The sequence below is a fragment of the Batrachochytrium dendrobatidis genome (genome assembly GCF_000203795.2).
Source record: "Batrachochytrium dendrobatidis JAM81 unplaced genomic scaffold BATDEscaffold_1, whole genome shotgun sequence".
Classification (NCBI taxonomy): Eukaryota; Fungi; Chytridiomycota; class Chytridiomycetes; order Rhizophydiales; genus Batrachochytrium; species Batrachochytrium dendrobatidis.
In genome coordinates, this window is record NW_006281099.1 from 2844685 (window position 1) to 2859816 (window position 15132).

At 40.3% G+C, this 15132-nt stretch overlaps 6 protein-coding genes across 6 annotated transcripts; 4 read left to right on the forward strand and 2 right to left on the reverse strand.

Moving 5' to 3' along the window:
• BATDEDRAFT_15571 (proteasome regulatory particle lid subunit RPN9) lies at nucleotides 1-2035 on the reverse strand. Its single transcript, XM_006675068.1, has 7 exons — nucleotides 1922-2035; nucleotides 1441-1604; nucleotides 1075-1316; nucleotides 796-951; nucleotides 553-684; nucleotides 255-479; nucleotides 1-177 (listed from the first exon to the last, which is right to left on the reverse strand). The coding sequence occupies exons 1-7, from the start codon at nucleotides 2026-2028 to the stop codon at nucleotides 34-36; spliced, it is 1170 nt and encodes a 389-aa protein (XP_006675131.1). The 5' UTR covers nucleotides 2029-2035; the 3' UTR covers nucleotides 1-33.
• A 505-nt stretch (nucleotides 2036-2540) lies between these two features.
• Nucleotides 2541-4028, forward strand: BATDEDRAFT_36496 (uncharacterized protein). Its single transcript, XM_006675820.1, has one exon. It carries the CDS (start codon nucleotides 2597-2599, stop codon nucleotides 3392-3394), a length of 798 nt encoding a protein of 265 aa, XP_006675883.1. The 5' UTR covers nucleotides 2541-2596; the 3' UTR covers nucleotides 3395-4028.
• A 1459-nt stretch (nucleotides 4029-5487) lies between these two features.
• BATDEDRAFT_34169 (uncharacterized protein) lies at nucleotides 5488-9586 on the forward strand. The gene is made up of 11 exons (XM_006675710.1): nucleotides 5488-5592; nucleotides 5773-5873; nucleotides 6438-7005; nucleotides 7114-7232; nucleotides 7376-7503; nucleotides 7585-7722; nucleotides 7814-8021; nucleotides 8119-8450; nucleotides 8544-8816; nucleotides 8891-9165; nucleotides 9276-9586. The coding sequence occupies exons 1-11, from the start codon at nucleotides 5523-5525 to the stop codon at nucleotides 9449-9451; spliced, it is 2388 nt and encodes a 795-aa protein (XP_006675773.1). The 5' UTR covers nucleotides 5488-5522; the 3' UTR covers nucleotides 9452-9586.
• A 120-nt stretch (nucleotides 9587-9706) lies between these two features.
• BATDEDRAFT_22093 (uncharacterized protein) lies at nucleotides 9707-10369 on the forward strand (the record flags this gene model as incomplete). Its single annotated transcript, XM_006675405.1, has 1 exon — nucleotides 9707-10369. The coding sequence occupies one exon, from the start codon at nucleotides 9707-9709 to the stop codon at nucleotides 10367-10369; it is 663 nt and encodes a 220-aa protein (XP_006675468.1).
• Nucleotides 10370-10543: 174 nt separating this feature from the next.
• On the reverse strand, nucleotides 10544-12425 carry BATDEDRAFT_34170 (uncharacterized protein; the record flags this gene model as incomplete). The annotated part of the gene is made up of 2 exons (XM_006675711.1): nucleotides 10544-12099; nucleotides 12290-12425. The coding sequence occupies 2 exons, from the start codon at nucleotides 12423-12425 to the stop codon at nucleotides 10544-10546; spliced, it is 1692 nt and encodes a 563-aa protein (XP_006675774.1).
• Nucleotides 12426-13275: 850 nt separating this feature from the next.
• BATDEDRAFT_84963 (uncharacterized protein) lies at nucleotides 13276-15071 on the forward strand (the record flags this gene model as incomplete). The annotated part of the gene is made up of 3 exons (XM_006676029.1): nucleotides 13276-13590; nucleotides 13722-13831; nucleotides 13948-15071. The coding sequence occupies exons 1-3, from the start codon at nucleotides 13292-13294 to the stop codon at nucleotides 15069-15071; spliced, it is 1533 nt and encodes a 510-aa protein (XP_006676092.1). The 5' UTR covers nucleotides 13276-13291.
• Between the last annotated feature and the right edge of the window lie 61 nt (nucleotides 15072-15132).

The window sequence follows — 15132 nt, forward strand, 5'->3', positions numbered from 1 at the left end:
GAATTTTGATAAAGATGTCGCTCATCAATACATTTATTGAACGATCAGACTCTGAACACTCTCTTGTTGCTCAAGACCAGTAACTTGCTCAAGAACCTTGTTACTCCAGCCATCTAGCCTGTCATGGATTGTTTTAATCTGCGACTTGTCTAATACACGGGATTGAACCCAGGTGACCTAATGATGCAAACCCGTCAGCATTAGTGTATTTGGAATATTAAACCACTGGCTTGGAATTTCAAAGTGAAACTTACAATAACAACACTATCTACTTGATCAATTTTTCCACGAATCAGACCAAGAGAAAGCGCCTTCATGACTAGATGTTCCACTTCTTCAAGCGACACTCGAGTCTCACGAGAAATCTCAGAAAATGTCATTTTGCCACGCATTTCTTTTGATCGCTTAAAAACAGCTTCAATGAGAGTCATGAGACACAGCTTCTGTCTCAAAAAGGCAAGAGTGTTGACCAAAATGGGCTGAAAGTAGGTTGAGAACATGGCATGCAATTAGTTTTTTGAAACTATACAACAACGGTGGCAGTATAAATACCAGTTTAAGAAACTCTCCGCTGCGACTAGTTTTTTCAAATCCATCCATGTCACCAGTATTGAATTGGAATAGCAAGATGCGTAACCACTCCATGCTGGTATTTTTAAGAGAATCAAGAATGGGGTGCATAAGCTGAGGCGTGTTGGTAGTAGACGTGCCATGCAGGTTTACAAAAACAAATCCAATGATGAGCAATGACCAAAACACTAATTCACGTATGAAAAGAGACGATTAAATACTTACGAGTTCACTAAAATTATATAGAGACTCGCCAAGAAGTGCACTCATGGACAGATTGTATGCACGTTCTTGTTTTTCCTGAATACTCAGATCATCAATATTGACAGACGATAGAAACAAAAGTGCGTTGTGATAGTATTGTTGGTATGCCATTTTGTACTATTACACATTGTGTAGTTTAAAAAGATTGATTATTCACATGTTGTTAGTGGCAAGAAGATCAAAATCAGACTCAACAAGTATTAAAAAAGGTATTCTTGTCAAGACACCGACATGACATACATTGTAGTAATCTGCAGATACGCGATAGAATGCAGCACTAATTACGGTTTCGGTTGCAGGGAGTTCATCGAGCAACTTTTCCGACTCTTCCATGGCGATTTTGCAGCCCTCCAGATCTCCTGTAACCACACGATAATGGGCAGTTTCCATTACAGCAAGCACATATGCCTCTTTAGAACCCACTCCCCACTCCTTGAGTTTTTCTGACTGAGCAGATAAAAATGAAAGGGCAGCCTTGGGATCTGTTCAAGTAAACAAGGATGGTTTAGCAAGACTCGATAGATGAGCATTTAAGACTTGGGATGCATAGTTTGGATAGCAAATAGTATATAGTTTAATATAGCAACAGCTGCGTAGTGAGCTTACCCTTCATCTGATGGGCAACTTGGATGAGAAATTTAACCAGGCTGATAGGGTTGATCTTCTTTTCAAAGTCGACAATGAAGTTATCATAGAGAGCCAGAAAGAAAGGTACAGCAGCAGGAAGAGCAGCAAACTTTTCAATAGAGACTGTAAGTTGATGCCATAGCCTGCATAGTTGAATTGAAGCCAAAGATCAATGTATTAATATGCAGTTGTTAACCACGAGTCCAGCCAGAAAGCAACATTGCAGATATAAATTGCAAGGTCGAATATACAAAGACAGTTATTCAGCCGAGCCAAAAGACAAGGTTACATCAATGTAAAGTAGTAAAAGAAACCCAGTTATTCATCAAGATGGAAGTAGTGATAAGCAGTTATTGCAGCTAGATCAAGACTTGACAGCAAGGGTGTTGCAAGCAAGCGTTGCAGCCTTGAAGGCAATACAACGGGATTGAGTTGAATGCAATGAAGATACTGAGCGTACTTTCTATCATAAAAGTCGGCAAACTTGGAGTAGTAGTCTTTAAGGTCAGCAGGAGCTGCAGTTCTCTGAGCTGTCAGCCAGACATTGACATCACGCTCAATCTGCATCAAATCGGGAGCCATTTGAGAGGAAAGAAATGTTTGCAATTCTCGAAATGATATTATTACAGAGTGAGCATTATTGGTGATATTCTTATGAATTGGGAATTGTTATAGATTGGTATTATTATGAATTGGTACTCTTATAGGTTGATATTCTTATAGACTAGGTATTATTATGGATTGATATTATTATGGATTGATATTCTTATACATGTCATCACAGACTAGGTATTCTTATAACAACCATTCAGTAATTCAAACAACTTGTTGACTAGACTATTGGATTACAAACTTGACAAAAGCAAACCCAATTCGACAAAATCAACATCAAAACTCGACAAAATCAACAAATTCCAGCCATCGAAAATCCACAATTTGAGTTCAATTCAACAAGTTTTATGCAGTGGCAGCGCCACTAGTCACATGGATCATGAATCAGTCTGAGTTTGGACACCACTCGTTCTGAGCGTAGCGGAGGTTTGCGCTCAACTTTTTGATTTTCATCCGTTTTGTATCGATACCGATTCTTCAACTACTATTAGGACTCGACTGCCATCAACATTCAACTACTGCCATGACTTGTATTACTCACACAGACACTGCCGTCTGTGTGCCATCACTATCATCTACCGCTTCTGCATTCCCAGAAAAGCATCCCTCTTTTATTACTAAACCTCTTACCCCACAACTGTTCATCGATACATTGACTTCCTCTACTTTGGTCTCTCCAAGTAGTGCCTGTTGTATGCCGACGGATAGAGCCGACATGAAGTCTCCGTATGACTGCTGCCATACTGCTACTCATATTAGTACCGACTTTGCCTCGACCAACAAAATAACTCGCAGCCCTGTCTCGTCCCCACAATTGTCTGATCATCTGCAAACATTGGAACCACAGCACCATGCAAGTTTAAACTTGGACTGTGAATACTCTTCCAGCGAGATCGTCTGCCAGAACTCTTGCAGCCAATCTTCTCAGCACTCGTCTATATCCATGCCTTTATCTCCACAAGCCTTGATGGCCAATCGTTCTTGCAACTCTTGTCGTGTAAGATTCGGCTCAGTAGATTCGTATGCTGCTCACTCCACTTCGTCACCTATCAACACTCTGCCTCGTCGACGATGCACTGTCCACGGATTAACGACAGATCCAAACTCTGAACCTCTACTTTCTCCAATCACTCATACCCCCCAACGCTCAAATTCAAAGGGCCATTCTGTCTCTTGGGCAGAATCGCTCAGTACAGAACATGATTTTGAAGAGTTTGAAAAGCGGCGGCAAGAGCTGAAGAAAAGCAAAAAGAGATATACTCGATGGACTCAGAAGACTGCCAGCATCATTCATTTCTTTACTCCAATGTCTACAAAATAGAATGAATAGGACCGACTGGCCAGTGCCTTCAGTTTCATTTACCTAATTCTTTCTGTTCTCGACACTCCCTCGCATCAGCCCGCCCTAGATGAAAAATCTCGTCTTATTCTTTAATCACAGCCTAATTGCCCAATAATGTCTTTAATCATGCTTGTATGCCCAAGTGGATTGAATTTCATTCTAGTCTATCTACACTGGCTTATTTGTGAACCTCATTCTCTATTGTCTCGATCTATCATCTTTAGCAACAATGTTTTCAAAACCCATATTTCGACCTTGCCATGATTCATCAATTACTCGTTTATTTATACAAGCACTATTTGCTACGCAATCAACAAAGTCGTTTTTTAACTATACTGTTTTGTTTATTTGTATATATGGTTGGTGATGTAGCTTGGTGTTTTTGGCATTTGGACACTAATTATGTCAAATACTTGTTTGATCATAAACTTGGCTGGTCTAATGGGATTTGGTCATAATAAAACAATATCAACCACTTGCCAAAACCTGGGTGGTTGTGGACTTTTACTGCTGTACGTGAATACGGTTTTGCATTCGTATTCGTGTACAATGGCGCATCTTGTATTCATATTTCAATCTATTTTGCTCTGGAATAAACAATGGTTGAATAGTTACTGTTTTCCCATTACAAATTGACTTGGATAGTTTCTCAGTGTCTGGAATTTCTTGGAAAAGTCATCTTATGCAGAGTTCAAAAATCATGTCTAATAAGACAGTTGCTTTATGGAGTGGAACATCATCCAAAATGAGATGGCAGCTTAAAAACGTTGCATGTCGCTTAGAAAGTCAAAATACTACAGCCTTGACAGCTCCCTTGATTAATCACACGTTGGCCATCATGTGACGCATACAATCAAACTATAGTTTTGGACTGCTGTGTCTAAACTTTGCATTTTGGCTTTTTTGCATAGCCATACATTGTACGATCGTCAAATTTAATACCCGTTCACTGCAATCTAGATGTTGAATATTCTGAAAAGTCTTGACATATTCCACGTTGCCAATATGTCTGTCACTCACAAATGTTGGCTTTTGTACATAATATTGTCTTCAAGATCATTGACATTGTTGGCCGAGACATTTGCACTGGGTAAAAATCCACGAGTGCGTTCTTTCATACGTAAAAATGTGTTTTTAAACGAAGCTTTCCATGACTATTATTCACGTAAAATGGATTACCAAATAAGGATGCCAAACCCCATAATAAGCAGCCAGTCTTGTGTTTTATTGGTTCCAGCTTATTGGACAACATTGTATTTCTGAAATCATAAATTACACACCACATGCGATACCATATTAGCTATACTTTACTACTTTTTGCTATTGGATATACCCTAATAAGTCATGATAGTGAAACATTAAAGTTGGATTTTTTTCATCCATGAAATTTGTCCAAAATCATCAATGAATAAACCCCAATGCTGCCTTGCATCTTTAAACTCTCTGTTAGTGCGTCTTTTCTGTACATTCCCTCCACAACTGATTGAAAAAGGCATGAAAACAAAGAGATAAATGAGAAAATGTCAGCAATCAATACTCTCAGCGTATCATATGAAATATCTGCGCAAAATCCATTCAGCCACACAAAAGTATATGTTGGGGTTGACAGCTTTATTGGAAATGCAGTTCTTTTGAAAGTGTCGGTAGACTGTTTACCTGTCGGTTTGAATGGCAGGAGCATCTATCGCTCACGTCTCTTGCACCATGGCGACAATCCGACTTGTTGATATGACATGTTTGCTGAACGACTTGTGACATCACCTGCTACTCTTGTCAATTAAATAGGACAACGTTCCTCTTTTAGTCTAGCGGCGGCTGCTTGCTAAGCTCGATATTGGTCTTGTTCTTATTGTTTTGACGCGGAAGCTCGGCGTTTCGCTTATATAGAACATTACGCTAATCTGAAGCAAGCGTACAGTTTTACGAACGGAAAATTCACGCTGTTGAGATGCTACAGCAGCTGCTTGTTCAATGGCTGTCAGCATTTTCAAACATGACAAAGCTGGATTGTTTAAATATAAACGTTTTCGCCTCTTTTATCGCACCCTAACAAGCCACATACTACACTTTTACAGAAAAGTAGCTAAATAAATACTTTAGATTCAAAATGGCATGCTATGTAACCAATTCGTCAGGAGTACCGTTATTTTCAGATGGTACATTTACATGCGCAAAAGGTAAGTCAAGCTTGTGATACTCGATAGTGTGTAACCTATAATCGCTCAACAGCCAGTTGATCTGATCATGCCAAGCCCAACTATCCAATATACTCAGACATTGGCAGATGAAAATCAACAACTATTCTCAGTTTTATTTAAAACATTTGTTAAACCTGCTGTATTACAAACATGGTTTAGGTTTTTACTGCCCCAACTCGATCAATGCAAGCACAAGTCCAACTTACTGTCCACCCTCCATTAAATGTAGCTTACATCGTCTTCGTGGCGTGAACTGTGATGTAGGTACCATATGCCACATAGCCATTCGTTTTACAGTAGTGATATTCAAATTGTCAAGCCATTTCCAAACAAATCTTTATCGTGATCATTTGACGCGCTAATTGATGTTATCCTACCACTTGTCCATTTGAATCCATACTAACACGCTATTGCTTCAATGACCATGTATACTCACTGTCAATCTAAAATAATTTTGCAACTCGGTTAAATCGTGATGGTAAAAACACATTTGATGCGTCTCGATGGAATACGCTTGATGACAATCAACAGCTACCTCAGGTAAAGTTTTAAACCACAATGTCAATCATACTTATCTAAACTGGTTAAAATAACATGTAAACGCTCGTCATCAGTACGAGAATAAACTTACGTTTATGATATTGTTTTGATAAAACCCACGTTGTGCTCACAATATTTGATTGAATTGACATATCCAGGGAGTTCTTGAGCCTCAAGTTTGTACAGCAGGGTTTTATTGTCCTGACCAGTATAGTATGCTAAAATGGTAGATTCAACTCGTTATTGATACATACCGATTTAAACTTGGATTTTTCGTTTGATAGATCACAATCATGACAAACCTTCAACTGAATATTTATTTGATACAATATATATCTATTGAAAGTCCACAAGGGTACTTTTGTCCTACGGGAACAACAACTCCTCGAATCTGCGATACAATTTCATCGTGTTCACCGGGTTCAATTGCACAAGTCTCTTATACAGGCATCGTATCTGCAGTTGTAATCGACGTTTTTTTGATTGTGCTGGTGTACGCAGTGACCATTTCACAGCTTCGAGTAGCAGGAAGGTCTGCCATTAACGCTTTGCCATACTTTATTCGTCGTATCTTGAAAATCAAGGATGGCACGTATGGTCAAATTGACAAAATGGAGGAACCGTTGAATTCGGTTTTTCCTTCTTCAGCAGTGAGTACGCTACCCATCACCCATATGGATGTATTGACGGGTGCCTTTCACAAAGCACTGGGTGGTCGTGATATGCGCATGAACTTTAAAATGCATGATCTGGGTTTAAAGCTACCTAGCGGAAAGACAGTCCTCGAAGGAGTGAGTGGATCCATTCGTGACTCTCGTATGACAGCTATTATGGGTCCATCAGGTGCTGGAAGTAAGTTTAAATTTTTTTGGTTGGTTTTATGTACTCTTGCCCAAATTATATTTCAATTTTTCATTTATCAACCGAGTATATTGACTTGCTTTGATTGAATAACAATAGAAACTACATTCATGAGTGTTTTATGCGGCAAGATCAATCGTACTTCGGGAACGCTTCATGTTAGTGGAGAAAAGACAGAGATTACGGAATTTAAAAAGATTATTGGATTTGTCCCGCAGGTAACATCAAGCAAAATTTTGAAATGGGTTGTAATATTCAAGCCATTGTATATTTCTACTGCATTTTGTTTTGATCAGTGAATGAATGCTTGACTTTGGTTTCAACATACTAAACCAACACATGCTTATGCTCAACGTTACAGGAAGATATTATGCATCGTGAACTAACTGTGCGTGAAAATATCCTACACGCAGCCCGAGTTCGCCTTCCAAACTCGTGGACTGAAAAGGAAATTGCCGAGCATGTGGACAATATTCTACAAGCACTCAAGTATGACTGTTTTCAGTATCTGGATTGTATAGTGATACATTAACTAGTGTGAGCTAACTTTTACATTCAACTTTAATGCAGTCTATCTCATGTGGCGTATAGTACAATCGGTGACGAGACAACCCGCGGTATTTCTGGAGGTCAACGAAAGCGAGTCAATATTGCAATGGAGCTTGCTGCTGCTCCAGTGTGTATATTTTTAGACGAGCCGACATCCGGGTAAACCATGCTTTATATGCACCATTGCTGTATTGTATTTACCAAGCCCATCTTATTTACATTCATTCTCGACCCCACCTTAAATTCAAAGCCTTGACGCCACATCTGCATTACAGACCGCAGTGATTTTGAAGCGTATCGCAGATTTAGGCATGACAATCGTTGCTGTGATCCATCAGCCTCGTGTTGAAATTTTCCGTCAGTTTGATGATGTATTGATGATTGCACCAGGTGGAAAGACGGCTTATCTTGGACCCACTGCCAACGCAAAAAACTATTTTGAATCGCTTGGCTATTTGGTAAGTCCATTCATTTAGGATACACCCGTGTTTTTGAGAGTTTGATGGGTATTTAGTCATGTTGCTGATTCACATTGCTGATACATTGTGACTTTAGTTTGATGCTGGAAGCAATGAGGCAGATACGCTTATGGACATTCTTAGTGGAAAAGGCGAAAACACGATCAAAAATTATACAAGCACGGAGCTTGTACAACTATGGCTCAAGAATGCAGACATGAACGAAACCTCCCCAACAGATCCAAAGAAAATTGAAAAGGATACAGCGTTTCACGAAGGCGCTATATCTCTTGTTAAGGAGCGTGGAGCGTCTTTGTGGAAGCAGATTCTGTATTGTCACAACCGTAGTCTAATGCAGCAGTACCAACGCATCAATGCATTTGTGATGGAAATATTGGTCGGCGTATTTGCAGGATTACTCATGCAAGTGTGATGTTGCCTTTATTTCATTTTAGTACAACTATCTGTGGCAATTCATTTATAACTTGAATGTATACTATTTATTCATATATACCAAAATAGGGGTTTAGCATCGTTTGGAACCACTGAACTTTATCAGGGACTTTTCATTCAACCTTATGTTCTTTTATCCCCTGCACCTCTGGAATGGCTGATTTCTCAATTTGGCTTGCTGATTGGTATGGCTGTAGCACTTGCTGCTGCACCAGCTGGTGTAAATGTATTTGGAAACGAAAAGGCTGTATACTGGCGAGAAGCCTCGTCTGGGCATTCTTCCACCGCGTACTATATTGGAAAAACAGTCGCCACATTTTATCGCACCTTGATATGTAGTCTGTAAGTCGTTGCTTTTAGTAAAAGTGTGTCGAGTATATTTGATTAATATTCCCATGGCATATACAATTATACAGTCACTTTACAGCAATTTTTGTATATCTTGCAACACCGGAAATCACATTTCAAACACAGTATCTCATGATCATGCTTTTCTTTTTCGGAGTATATGGCATGAGTGCGACAGTATCTATGCTCGTTAGTCGAGAAAGTGCTCCGCTTCTTGGTGTTGTATTCTGTCTATTCGCAGCCGTATTTTGTGGATACGGGCCTTCAATTCGTCAAGCCACCAATTGGGGAGTGTATTTTATCTGGGCATTGAGCTTTAACATGTGGGGCTGCGAAGCACAATGTAAGCTAAACTCTACAACATAATGTGCATTATGTTGTAAAAATGATATAGCATCAAACCCATTGTAAACCATGAGCTAATCCAATGTGCAATGGGTATTGGAAATGTAGATTCAGATACTGTTAATATATATAAAGGCGTGTATGATATTGATCTGACAAATCGATCTGGGTACACATTGAACCGAGTCCCGTTTGATTTTGGCATGATGGTACTTATTGGGCTTGGATGGCGTCTGATTGCATTTATACTTATGCTCACCTTGAATAGAGAAAAGCAGCGTTAGATGAATCATGACATGTGTATATTTTTAAAAATGGCTTTGGACTGGCTGGTGTTTTAATAGGATGTGGATTTAGACAGCAGGCATGGCCAATGATGCTCTATATCCAACCACTTGAATAAAATTAAACTTTTGAATAAAATTCTACCATTTCATCTGAAACACATGTGCTCAAACCATGACATTGGAGTGATTCGGTTTATACAGAAACTTGAATCAGCTCCAAATATCTTGCTCCAAAACAAGTACGCCTGATTTATGGATACACACAACTATTCCATAGACAAAACACTTCCAGTAGATTGGCCAGAGGATGTAACTTTTTTAAAACACAATAGATTGGCCTCTGAGATTCCAGAACATATTCAAACCCTATACGGTCTTGTAAACCATCCGACTTGTCCTACATTGCTTCCACAACCCAAAACACCAATCCCCTCATTACTCGAGACCATGGATGAACTAGAGATCCAGTCGCCCATAGTCTGTGACACTGTATCAATCCAAAAGATTGCAAACAGCAGTCATCCAGCACACGGCGAGTATGGTTTATTCGCTGTAAAGGATGTTCCACCACATGCTTACATTCTTGACTATCGTGGAACAATACAACTCGACGACCTGATTGATCACAACAGCGACTATTGTATACATTTTCATGGTACTCTGTCGATTGATGCAGCAGTTGCAGGAAATGAGGCACGATTTATAAACGACTTTAGACGAGTGAATGAGAGGCCTAACGTGGCTTTTGATGTGTATCGGGATCGCTTGACTGGGGAATGCAGAGTGGGAGTGTTTACATTGAACCAAATAATTCAGGCTGGCCAAGAGCTACTTGTAACATATGGCAAGAGTTTCTGGAAATCCCGGAATGTCGTTTCGAATGAACCCAACTGGGACCCTTCATGGGACGACTAAATCTGACATGGCAATTCAAAAAACCAAACTAGTCTCCAGGTAATATTGACCTTTATTATGGGCTAGACTACTAGGGAATATTGGTATGCTCCAAAAATAAAATTCTAAAATTACAAGCCGCTTTTTAAAAACATGAAAACGCCCAGACATTGCCAGTATGGGTTGGCTAATCAATTACTCCAAAACAGTAGAAGAGAGCGTGGGCGTAAACGATAAAGGGCTGATTAGATGCCGTCCCCTGTCGGACAAGGCAGGATGAGAACGAGATGGAGATCCATAGCCACTATCATGAGATGGCTCTCTGTTGTGTTTCTGCAGGATTGAAACAGGCTGCTCTTGTGCGAGTAAGGGCTGATGCTTTTGAGTGTGACGAGAAGCTGTGTTGGGCACTGCCAGATAAAGACCAGTTGTGTATTCCATTGAAGCTTTTGCGTGATTCAGGGACAGCGGAGGCTTGGCTACTGAAAACAAATGGTCTTCATGGTGAATAGTAGATGATGGCTGAAAAGAGCTTGTTTGGTATGTGGATTGGCGCTGTTGGTAGCTTGGACTAAGGGATCTGGAAAATGATTCCTGCGGATATTTGCCTAGTGTCGGAGTGTGAGAGCGTGGGAGAGTAGGACATTGACCAAGCGATTGCTCATACTGTCTGATCCGATGCTGAGTGCCAGGGTAGGATGCTGCTTCAGACAAATGTTCTGTAGTTCCAGTAATTGACTTTTCCAAAGATGCAGGCGATGTCAAGGATGGTTGATACCGATTCTTTGCTGTTAGAAGAGGCGGCAATTGAATTCGAGATTCCAGCTCGTTGCTGGGTGTCGAACACATGACTGTGTCCTGACCTGACCTTGAGCGGACATAATGTGATGAGCTGCGTTTTTGAATAAAAGGGCATGATGAAAAAGCAGTCAGTGTACTTACACCAATCGAATCGCCAGCTGTTGCTGGAGCGGAGTCTGTTGACAATGTGTGGTCAGAAGTCTTGAATGCAGATGATAATGCATGATCATCCGAGACAGTCTTGAAATCATAAGCATGAGAGCTTGTGTATGAGTTGCTAGTTTGGCGTAGAGTGGATATGGCGGAGCTATGTTGAGTATCCCGACAAACTTGATTAGACAAGGTATTGCTTGTTGGAAATGTCACAGGTAGCACTGGAGCCGAGTTGTATGATACGGATAATGGCTCAGAAGCCGCCTCTGATGAGTGATGAGCCCTTGATTCTTTGCGTGGCAGTGAAGCGAGATCTGTAGATAATGGCTGGAAAGTAAACTCCTTGGCTGGATCCAACAGACAGTCGTAGTTACTGGGCAGCTGCCAATCAGGAGCTAATCCCATGGCACTCTGTGCTGCATCCTGAACACTTTTGGATGACAGTCGGCGGGAAGAAGACGAGGACGAAGCATTCTGATCTCGTTTACTCCCAGATGACAGCTTGAGAGTAAGTCGTGAGAGTTGGCCCTGGAGTCGCTCAGTGATTGCAGTAGTAGAAACGGTTACTGGCAGAATTAACGAGGATGTTGGGAGGGACATGCTACGCTTTCTGCGGATATAGGCAAGTTCATCTGAGTTATGAATGCTGGAATGTCGAGAAGACCGAGTATTCGAAGGATGGGCCTGCGGTACAATAGGATCTCTATCAGAGGTCTCAAACATGGACATGACAAGAGGACGAATTTTTCGGTTGGACGAACGACGGTCCATGATATCAATGTGGGGGATTGAAGTAACTGAAATTAAAGATGGCAAGTATAAATATCTACATTTTATTATCCTGAAATATTGATATTTATCGAATGCGTGTTGTCTGTCACGAGGCGGCTAATTTCTACACACAGCAGATTCCTTCTTTTTAGGCCAGTGCGGTTGATCTTGATTCAAACACAGCAGCACCATGACTAGAAACAGAATGCAACTCACAGAAATATGCTCGGACGTGAGTCATATGTGTAGACCCTTCGTAGCTGCATAGCAGTTGCTGATTATTTGCATCTATTTTGTATTCGTGTTTTGGAACCTGGAACCAACAATGAGGCTGGGCCAATGCAAATTCCATGCAATATTGGCTCAGACTAAATGTTTTGCCCTGTGTATTCGCTCTAAATTCACAAAAATCCTTGGCTTTTTCACAGGCAGGATTGTGTTGATCGACTTTTCATGGGATCTTTCCAGTTTGCCCAAATGAGGAATATGTTTGGCCATATATTTACAGCCATGTTCACGTAAGACTAAATAAGGGTGTCGAATACATAAACAACAACCCATCTCATGAATTGATTGGTGCTAAATGTACTGGACAACACTGCCTTTGAACTCTAATTTACTGATCTTTCTTTGCTTATTTCGTACAGGACAACTGGACAAATGTTCAAAGCAGCATTCACATCCCCGTTCCAATACATTCCACTTGTTTAATCTCCAACTAACCCTTGACACAAATCAAACATTATGATATTGGGTGATTGGCATTACAATTGCATTCCTGAAACGTGTAATCTTGTTTTCAGACTAGAACGCGAATGTATGTGATTTCAGGACACAAGGATGAGTTTCTGAAACACCAAACAACCAAACCAAATATATACTGCAACCAATGAATCTGTGGTCGTATAATGTACGGCTATGCCAAAATTGAAAAAAAGATGCTTCGATTTTGTGAGCATTGTGTGTACTGAATTGAGAATGTCTAACCAAACCCATTTCAATAGAAAAGTGTAGCAAATATTTGATTGTTGTTTATTCTGAAACAATTAATGCAAGATAAATACAAGTGTTGCATTTTACATGAGTATGAATATGAATGCAAGTTCAATTGGCCATTTTTAATCCATTATTTGGCCATTCAATTCATTATTTTACCAAAATGCGACTTGCAATTTACACATTCAAATTGCATCTTTTTCCTTTCAGTTCATCAACATCATGGAGGCTACAAAGGCCCCCAAAAAGCCAAAGTATACCAAGAAGGAAATTCAAGAATATAACCAAAAACAAAAGGAGCTTCGTGAACAGCAGAAGATGGAAAATCAACAGCGGCTTCAAGCAAAGCGTAAGCAAAAAAGACCAAGGCAGGAGCAACCACATACACCTAAACTTCGCACAAAGATCGTTGTAAGGAGACTGCCTCCAACGCTGCCTAGAGATGCATTCTTTAATACCATATCCAAGTGGTTGGATTATATAGATTGGTCGGAATATGTTTCCGGAAAGCTTGCCAAAAAGTAAGGCTAGTGCATCATTCAGCGGCTGCTTTAGATCATGTCTTGTATGTTCAAGTTGAAATCCAATCTATCTAGCATTGGATTGCAGCTTGCTTTATTCGCCATGCTTACACATTTATATCTTTATATAGGCTGGCAAAACAAAATGTTTTTTCAAGAGCCTATCTGAATTTCATCGATTGTGATTCTGTGCTAGATTTTTTCAAATCTTGCAATGGCCACTTGTTTGTGGATAGCAAGGGTATAGCATCAGCTTTGATTAGACAATTCATTGTCTTGATTTTTATCTCTGAAACAACCATACTCTGATTGCTGACCTTGTCCTGTATAATCAAATTACACATCAATCACTTGCAGGCAACGAGCATAGAGCAGTCGTGGAATTTGCGCCATTTCAACGATTCTGCAAACAGCGCAAAACAATCGATCCATTAGTCAACACCTTGGATGCAGATGCAGATTATCAAGCCTTTCTTCAATCACTTTCTGATCCAAGTAGCCTTTCTGATCCACACTCCATTTTGCCCAGCGAAGTTGGTATAGATTCTTCATTGGAAACGGCATCCAACTTGGTTGTGGTGGGAAGTACTTTATTGACTGATGCCGAGACGACCAAAAGTACTCCACTTTTAGATGCCATTCGCGCAGAAAAAGCTAGAAAACTGACTGCCAAGGCAGATGAAAAAAGCAAAAAAAAACTATTCAAAACATCACTGATATCTGGAAATATTCAATTGGCAAAACGAGAGTCTGTTTCTAATTTATCTCGTGAACATACTGATGCGCATAAAACTGTTTCTGGAGCTGCTACATTGAAACATGGCAAAAAATCCAAGGCACCGAAGCAAGCCATTTCGAGTCAAAACCTGCAGATTTCATCTCAACACACATTAAGCGCAGGTGATGTAGTATCTGGGCCATCTCAGACAGGAAACTTGAATTCATCTCGCAAGAGTCGATCTGAGCGCAAAAAAGAAAAGGCAGCCAAGTCATTTGCTGGTGCACATGCTTCATCTCAACCCAACTCTCAAAACGCTGAATCAACCCCAGTATCCAAGTCCGGGAATGCAGTTCAGGAAACCTCATTTTCCGTATCAGGGCCATCAGAGTATGATGCTGAACCCATTCCCACAAGCACAACTGCTTTACGTAGTAAAGAGAAAAGTAAATCTGGTCGTGGAAAGAAACGCGATGCTCCAGTATCCAACTCTATCCCTCTCAACCAACAATCCATCTCTCAGCCAGCCATTGGGCTCCAGGAGTCAAATGGATATGGTAATAAGACTGAAAAAGATTTGAATTTAAATACAAGTGCAACTGCAAAAGGCAATACTGGTACCTCTTCTGCAGGTAACCAAACTAAGGGCAAACAGAGTAAAAAAGGTCCCAATAGCGACACATCCAACCCTGCTGCTCTGGGAAGCACCACCCGTATTATCCTGACGAAACGAGATGGCACAACAACGGAATTCCAAACCTAGGTTAGGACTAACAATAAATTAGCTAGTCTGATCTGTTTATACAATGTTCTGCAAAGATAAT